The sequence below is a fragment of the Coffea arabica genome, chromosome 3c (genome assembly GCF_036785885.1).
Source record: "Coffea arabica cultivar ET-39 chromosome 3c, Coffea Arabica ET-39 HiFi, whole genome shotgun sequence".
NCBI classification, from domain to species: domain Eukaryota; kingdom Viridiplantae; phylum Streptophyta; class Magnoliopsida; order Gentianales; family Rubiaceae; genus Coffea; species Coffea arabica.
The window spans coordinates 9,450,635-9,459,520 of NC_092314.1; the positions used below are offsets into that span (position 1 = coordinate 9,450,635).

Genomic DNA, 8,886 nt, shown 5'->3' on the forward strand with positions numbered 1-8,886 from the left:
CATAGGAGAGGAACAAGTTCCTTTCATCATGTATGCAGCAGCGTTTGTAGTTTACAATATAAATGCAAACCAGAGTTCTGTTTATATCTACTGTCATCAATACAAAATCACTTGTTACCAACAATACAAAACAAAACAGTCACAGAAGCATACTTGTATTACAAGATTAATGCATTAATACAACAAGTCTGATCAGAATTCAGTAATTTGAAGTACTACAAAAGTGAAACACAACAGGCAAGTAATAGCAGAGCATGACTGAGCAATCCACAAAAGGTTCAAAACACCATCTGAACCATTAAATCACTTAGAACAGATGGTGAGGATTGCAATGTCGTGAGAGGCAGAAACATGTCTAAAACTGCCACAGTAGAGTACAAAATAGCTCTGTTATGTACCTAATTAATGGCATACTACTGAGTTGATACTTTCAGCAGTAAGCATTCACTTGCCAAAACTATAGAGATAGTATCAGAATTGCATACTAAAACTGCTATTGTTGCTAACATTTGTTGAGTGCAGTGTTGTAGCTGCATTGATGGATTCAGATGCAGGTGTAGCAACTTGAAATGTAGCAATTTGCTGATGACCAGCTTGTTCCACAATTTGAGTGATCTGAGCAGTATTTGAGTAGTTTCTCTTGCTGCTCCCTCTAGCAGATGCTCCAGTATTGCTTAAAGGTCTTCCTCTCTGCACAATCACACGTGTTGAACATTACACTCAAGCATTTTATTGAAGCATATCATAAAAGCTACTCATTCAACTGCACCTTTTTCTTTGAAGTGGTTGCTGTGCTCTGATTCTGCACATGCACATTCACAGTTGCAGGTGCAGGTTGAGTTGAAGGAGAAGGATTGCTGCCTTGGCTTGAGTGTACAACTGGAACATTGCCAGAGACATGATCCTAGCAGTAAACATTGACAAGTAATATTAGTTTCAACAAGGCATGTACTATAAATGTTACAATCAGAATCTTAAATAAGTTAACAAAATCTTACCCAAAGAGTTGCTCCTGACAGGCCCGTGTTTGCAGTCCCTCTTCCTGGTTTGCCTCTTCTATAGCTCTGTTGTTAAGGAACAAGCTAATTGTAAGTAATGAATTGATACAAAATAATCACATTCAGTAGCAATTGCAGCACATATAGCACCTGCTGGCCAGTAGTTCTGTTGCCATTCTTCTTATTCTGTGACAGGTGCTCCTTGACATGACCTCTTGTTGTGACCAAAAGAGCCACAGTTTCCACACTTGATGTAGCAATGTCTTTTTGGTTGTGACGCAGACTGTCCTTCATCATGTTCCCTTCTCATTTTAGTCTTTGGTCTACCTGGAGCTCTCCTTAATGGAGGAGGCAGGACTGTTACAGGTGTAACATATGGCATAGGTGGCCACATTTTCTCATCAGGAATTGGATGAATCATACTTGAATATGTCTTTAAGTACTTATCTCTTGAGAACCAATGCTCACAGTAGGATTCCAGCTTTTCTCTCTTGTAGATAATCCCTAGTGCAGCATGTTTACAAGGAAGGCCTGAAATTTGAAATGCTCCACAATCACAAGTTTTAGCTGATAAATTGACTATGTAGGACCTGTTCATATCCCCCACTTCAAATACATCAGTAGAAGCCATAGTGAGTTCACATTGTCTTGATACTTGCCCTATTTTTTGTAGTTTACCAAGCATCTTTGGTGTGATGGCAGTGGTGAGCATGCACCCTTTCTGATATCGCTTATGCATTTTCTTCATGAACTTCTTCCTCAGCCCATCAACAAGTGTCAAGATAGGCTTCCCTCTGAGCTCACCTATCCATGCATTGAAGGACTCAGTGCAGTTATTTGTGACATGATCACATTTTAGTCCAGTATTGAAGGTATATCTGCACCATGTTGTTTTAGGAATTTTGTCCAAGTATTTCCATGCTTCTATGTTTAACTCCTTTATGCTAGCCATGGCTTCATTATGTCCTGCAACATCAAAGCTTTTTGCTGCTCTCCAGAACAAGTTACTAAGCAGAATACCAGGAAATTGAGCTTTAAAATTACTGCAGATATGCCTACAGCAATGTCTTCCACTAGCAACAGGCACTTTCTCTTCATAAGCTATATTCAAGCCCTGAAATGATCACCAAAACATGCAAACAAGTTACACTAAAAAATACAGAATCATTGACAAGTACATAAGCATTCCAGAATCTGCAGCCTTCAAAACAGAATCAGAATAATGTTCAAGGCCTGTTGTGAAGCTCACCTTTTGCCTGTCACTCATGAAGGTTAGAGGACCATGAAAACCACTTTCTGAAGTAAATGGCCCAAAAAACTCCTCAAAGTAATGAAAAAACCAACTCCAGGTTTCTTTATTTTCAGCTTCAGCCACAGCAAATGCAATAGGAAAAATGCTATTGTTAGCATCTAATGTGACTGCTGTGAGAAGCACACCACCATAAGAACCTTTTAAAAAACATCCATCAAAACCAACAAAAGGTCTACAGCCTTCAACAAATCCACTTCTTTGAGCTTTGAAACTAATAAACATTCTGAGAAATCTAGGCTCAACAAGAAGAGTAGGCCTATCATAATGTATTTTGCAGATACTTTGTGGGTTGTATTTCCTGATCAGCTCTGCATACTTTGGCAATTTGGCATACGATTCAATGTGATTGCCTTCAATCTCATTTCTTGCTTTAGTTAGTGCTCTATACATCTGCCATTTGCTTGGATGCACACCATACTTAATCATCTCAGCTTCTACCCCTTTGGTGGACATGTTGGGGTGAATTCTCATGATTGGAACTAGTTTCTTAGCAATCCAGTCAGCTGTAGCTTCTGTGTTCTTCCTGTCCATCACACATGTGTGTTCACCTTGATAAGTCTTAATCATAAAGGTCATGGAATCTAAAACTGGTGATGCATGGATTCTCCATTTGCATCCTTCAACACCACAAACAGCAGTGACTCTGCTCTTCTCATTCTTCAGTCTCACAATTGGAAATCCTTTCTGAATTACATAGTCCTTTAAAGCTGCTCTAAATGCATCGACATTAGTAAATAGTTCACCTTTCTTAAACTCTATCTCTACTTTTGGGTTGTACGTCCACAGTTTTGATTTCAAAGCTTGCTGAACAGGGTCAGTTTCTTCTTCATTTTCAGAATAAGGAACTAAGGCACCCTCCTCAGTGTCATCAAAATCAGAAAATGACATGTCAGATTCACCACTATCGCTATGAACATCTAAATCTTTCTCATTGTCACTATCCATGCTGTGCAGCCAGCTTGAATCAGAGCTGGAATCACTATATTCACCCTCAGAATCATCAATGGCAACAACACATACCTTGTCCTTTCCTTTTTCTCTTAAGTTCAAATCAGTGTTATGACCATTTTCATTTATCTGATTAGCTTTATAAGATGGAATAACATCCATATCCTGCACATGCACATTAATCATTCTTCCACACTTATGCATTTCGAACATTTCATGTACACTATCATCATCTGAAATATCAAACATACGATCTGTCTTAGGAATCTGACACCTCATATGTATTAACTTATTCAGATGCCCAGGGACTTCACCGAACACCTTCTCAGCAACATCAAATAGTAGATTAAGGTAACAGTAACCAATTGGATCGATATTTGGAATTTTCACTTGTTTCTCCTCATAGTGAACAGCTATATCATAAGCAGAAAAAAGAGCCATCCTAGGTTTCAAAAGTGGCAAAACTGAGCAATGTAAGTAGCAAATAACAGACAACTGTATCTAGTTTAGACACTTATGTCTACACTGATGACTAGTCATGAACTCAAGACTATTGTAGCATTCACTGAGTTGATACAAGTCTTAAAAGATCAAAAAATAGATCATGATCAAAACATCCATTGATAAACATGTCTAAAACAACATGAATAGCAGAGTACAGCAGCTCATCTAAAACCAGCTACAATATCATCATATTTGGCATTGATCATTACTGACAATAACATCACATTTGTTTCTGATCATTACTAACACATTCAACTCATAATGGAACAACAAACATGCATTCACATTCAACTCATAATGGAACAACAAACATGCATTCACTGCACTCAGTATTCAAAAACATGATCATATAAGAGCTAAAGTACAAATTTATTTACCTACTCCACTTCAATTCTTGCAAATTGACTGCAGTTGATGCTCAAAATTGGTTCCTAGCTCACGGTCACATATGTTGTTTATCTTTCATGGACAATCGGCCTCCCATGAACTAAGCCAGAGTTCCAATTTTCTTCTCTTATGTTTCCTTCTCTCAATGGTTAGAACTTTATCTGCAAGGCACACTCTCTTATGCTGCAAGTAGGCAGCTTGTCACCTCAAGAGCAACTTGTAACAAATTGGCGCCAATTCATGGCGCCATCTTCCTCAGCAATTGCCGCCTTGTTCTTCCCTCTAAAACTAGTCTCACACTAAAGCATACTCTTAATCAAAGCTGGACGGAGACTGCAGCTTGAGTTAGTTAGTTAGTTAATTAAGAAGTTAATTAACTAGTTACATAATTAGTTAAGCATCTAAAGTTAATTATCTATTTATGTCAACAGATAATTAGTTAATTAATTAATTAGATTATTAGTTATTTAGTTATTTAGTTAAACTATGCATAAATAGTTAATTTAGTGTAAACTACAATTATCAAAATGACAAACGTTTTATTAGGTTTAAGTCATCACATTCTTTGGTAAAATTAAATTTCAGTGAGGGTATTTTAGTAAATTGATCATGAAGAATCTATTAAATTGTGTCCACCTTTTTTTAGGGAGGTGATTGCTATTTCAAAACTCATAGGGGAGGTCAATACTATTACCATAAAACTCAGGGGAGGTTTCTGCAATTATCCCTTGCTACTTTTGCACAACAATTTTTCTCAAAAATTAGAGAAGAAGCTCCAAATTCAGTTGGAACATCAAAATGACACTTATCCTTCAATGTATAAATTGAATGGGCATATTTATAATAATGAGTAGCTGTTAATATTTACAATGGAGTGGGAGATACAAACACAATAATTCTAAAACAAACGTCGATTAGAACAGATGGAAGGTGGCACGACTGGTAGAATATCAACAAACTTCACCACTGTACTATCCATCCTTCAACAACTCAGTAGTATCCTGATGTTGAGCCAGAGCCCGTGCTTGTTTTCGATTGTCCGCTTGCATATCTAGTTAAGGTTAAAATACCATGTGGTGCCCAGCCATTTTTGGGGTCTGGGATGATTCACAGCTGATAGCAAGGGGACGTGCAATGAGGGGGCAGTCCGGGAATGAGGCGCTTGTCTCTGCTGGAGGGTTCAGCTTTACATTTAGTTTCCCTCAAAGAGGTTGAAGATACAAAAATGAAAGGAAGGAGCCGCCTTGATGGAAGTCTCAACTCACAAGTTTCTTGTGACCAAGAAGATTGAACCACACGATGATGAACCAGATCAAACTGAAGCTGAAGGGAGCTGGCTTTTAATCTTCCTGACTAATTTGGCTCAAGCTTTTTGGCCTTCCCACAGTGTAAGCGCAGATTCTTTCTATGAATAAAAATTGAACAGTTTTGCTAGAAAAAAATTGTGTCTTCATGGGTTTCTTCAGATGTATTAATAATAGTATATCTAGAGGTGGCAAAATGTGCAGAATAGGTGGGATTTCCTTGGATTTGAGATGGGATCGAGTAATATTGAGTAATATGGATTTGGGTCCAATTTTATCCATATGTGTTTGGGGAATAATTTGGGTAGGATCACTTTAAGATGAACTTAGATGGATCTCGCCCAATACATAAGTCTATTTTCTGTATTCTTTTTTCCTTTAATTATATTTTTTTTTTGTATAACTTTAATATTTTTGATTTATTAAATTTCTTTTAGTCTTACTGTGAATTTATATTTTCCTAAATTCTTTTTTCCCTCAAATTTTTCTTTATTTATTTTCTATGTATAGATATATTTTAATCTTCGATTTCCAATGTTGTTAAATTTTAGTTGAAGGAAAAATAAGTCCTATAAAAACTTAAAAGGACTTGTATTTATGAGTATAAAAAATGGCATTTAGAACTATAAGCCATCATAAAACTATCAAGACTGGACAAAGTATGTTCTAATAAGATTACAGATTAATGACTTCCATATTACTCCCAATATTCATTTTGATCAGTATTCTATTAGAAAAGGAGTGCAAAACCATTTACAGGCCTAAAAGAGCCCCCACCAACCCCGTTTAGGTTTTCTTTGGCCTCACTATGCAACCATTGAGTTCCCATCTCAAAATAAGAAGTTTCTTTTGAAATTTTTCAAAAAACACTCTAAATTGATACTGGGACAGAATTTTTATGGAAAAAGGGTAAATATTTTTTACATAAAAAAAAAACTGACTTCTAAGGGACAAAAGAGTTTAGGAAACTAGATGGGGGGTTTTAAGCATAATAACAAGGAAAAAACTAAAGGACCTAGCTTGAAGAATAAAAGTGGTTCACTTGGGTCATTAAAAGATATACAACAATTGATGGGGTAAATTTTTTTGTGAGATACTTGGACCCCAATGGATACCCAAGAATTTTTCAAAAATTCCCATCAATTAATAGGTATAAATGGGATTAGTTCCATTTCAAACCCAACATCAAAATTAGAATACTCATCCCGTCCAAAATCCCTTTACGCATAGATAGCCCATTGAGACTTCAGACATGCTGTGACCTCTATAAATCTAAATAAATAAGTAGGGAAATGTTAATCTATGTGATACATGATTCTATGCGATAGAAATAAATTAAAAAATGGCTCACCTTCGATTTTTTAACCACTATCATGTTATGGTATAGCTATCTTATGCCTTGATAATGGCTTTCTGTAACTTAATTGAGATAAAGTAATGGTGGTCTCTATTGTTGGTAATTTGATTGTACTGACCAAACATACATATATATCCGTATTTTGATAATAAGCTACTTTCGGTTTTCACTTTTTAATGTTAGTGTAAAAAAATTATTATACTATTGGTGCATAAAAAATTAATCCAAAAAGAAACTTGTTGAAAGGATGCATAGGAAGTTAGTGCATGCTTGTCATCCATTCTCCGTTAGTACTGTGTGACGTTAGCCAAAAATGCAAGAGATGATGAAAGTGAAAATACTTGAACCATGAAGGGAAAATCATAAGACATAATTTGTACTACTAAAGAATATGAGTTACAAATAGCAAAAATCAACTGAATTAGCCCTTAAACCTTTTAGCTATTGCCAATTTCGTACCTAATTAACTTCATTTTTGTTCAATTTAGTCATTCAACTTAAATTTCTTGTCCATTTAAATCCTGTTACAGTTGCATTACAAATTAGAAGATTTCCTACTCAAAAATCACCATCCAATCAGGAGTAGTATTGCAAGTTTAGTTACAATAATTTGATTAAAATACAATTGCATAAAGGAAAAATAAAAGGAGAAAAGAAAAACTACTTGATCTATGCATGAGAAGTTTTACAAAGTTATGAGACCTTAGAAGCAACTACTTAGAAAAACTGCTTGGTTGTGTTCTCTTTGGATTTAAAATGTCAACTCTATTCACGTATATATGATGCAATTTGTTAGTGGACAAAAATGAAACCACATTAATGATCTATAAATATGTGAACAGCATTTGATATATAAAAACAAAAAAAAAAATGTGACAATGATAGTAAGTAAAAAAAAAATCGATGATTTGAAAAATATGTGAATGGCAATTGAGTTGGGTGATAAAGGAGAGAGATTGTAAGTGTAGGTGATAGCATAGAATCAAGTGATGACCCAAAACCTTCACAGACCGCTTAAATCTTCTAACCGGAGCACAAATGCTCTTAATCCGAAACCTATGAAATCATTCAACCGCTGCTTGTGGACGCTGTCTTTCTTATCTTTTTCCTTTTCCTCAAAATATCAGGAAGTGAAACAAAAAGATATCTCCATCTAGTGGACAAAACAGATTCTTTTGTACCATCGAGAAGTGATGGAATGTGGCAGAGAAGATGGTTGGGAAGGCCACTGATCCTATCAACCTTAACACGATCATCTCAGTTCTAGATTGTTTTGACAGCCTTAAATTCACGACCCATGACTGTCTTTCTTATGTCAAAATGGGGTGGGGTTTCAACTTCCAAGAAATTATGCCAATATCACCGTTAAAAAACTCAGTGAACAACTCACCAGACATAATTGGTTCCAACAATTATACTTGCCCATGCAGTAGACTAACGACAAACAAAAACCCCTTTTTCCTAGTGTATACATGTAAATATACAGATTGTACATGAATAAATATTTTTCTCTTGCTGTATTCAATTCTAAAGAGTCTGATATATTATTGTTTTGTTTTCATCCAGGCATATCAATCTGTGAAAGTATCTGGTCAGCCAACAACTCAACTGGTGGTGGGCTAAAAGCAACTACCCAACTCTGAAAACATGCCATCCTATTTCAATAGAGTTGATATTTTAAAGCCAAGAGAACCTATTCAATTTTAAAACTAAAACTACACGTGCAGTGCACGTGAACCCAAATTTTAAAAGCAGCATTTTCTTTTTCCATTTACTCTTTTCCAACAAGGTTATCAGCAACCATTTTTTGGAAACAAAAGAGGGAGAGGAATCAACGATTCCCTTGGCAAATTTAACAACCGATCACAGCCCGCGACCAAGAATGTTAGTATAGTCTTGAATTGAGTGTTAGACAAGTAACGCCTTATCATGCACTAGGATGGTGAAACTAAAGAATGTATGTCTACTCTACTGGAGAGCAACTTCCTGTTATTAATTTGGACAATAAAATTGAATATCCATTTTTTTTCAAGAAGTCGGCAAGTGATGACAGATAAAGGACATGGGTTTAGAAAG

General features: G+C 35.8%; 1 protein-coding gene and 1 long non-coding RNA gene across 2 annotated transcripts; both read right to left on the reverse strand.

Moving 5' to 3' along the window:
* Positions 1-325: 325 nt before the first annotated feature.
* LOC140038043 (uncharacterized) lies at positions 326-1,073 on the reverse strand. Its single transcript, XR_011841858.1, has 3 exons — positions 999-1,073; positions 770-904; positions 326-690 (listed from the first exon to the last, which is right to left on the reverse strand). It is a non-coding gene; the product is annotated as an uncharacterized lncRNA (long non-coding RNA).
* Positions 1,074-1,179: 106 nt separating this feature from the next.
* On the reverse strand, positions 1,180-3,699 carry LOC140037790 (uncharacterized). Its single transcript, XM_072082914.1, has 2 exons — positions 2,248-3,699; positions 1,180-2,112 (listed from the first exon to the last, which is right to left on the reverse strand). Exons 1-2 carry the CDS (start codon positions 3,697-3,699, stop codon positions 1,180-1,182), a joined length of 2,385 nt encoding a protein of 794 aa, XP_071939015.1.
* Between the last annotated feature and the right edge of the window lie 5,187 nt (positions 3,700-8,886).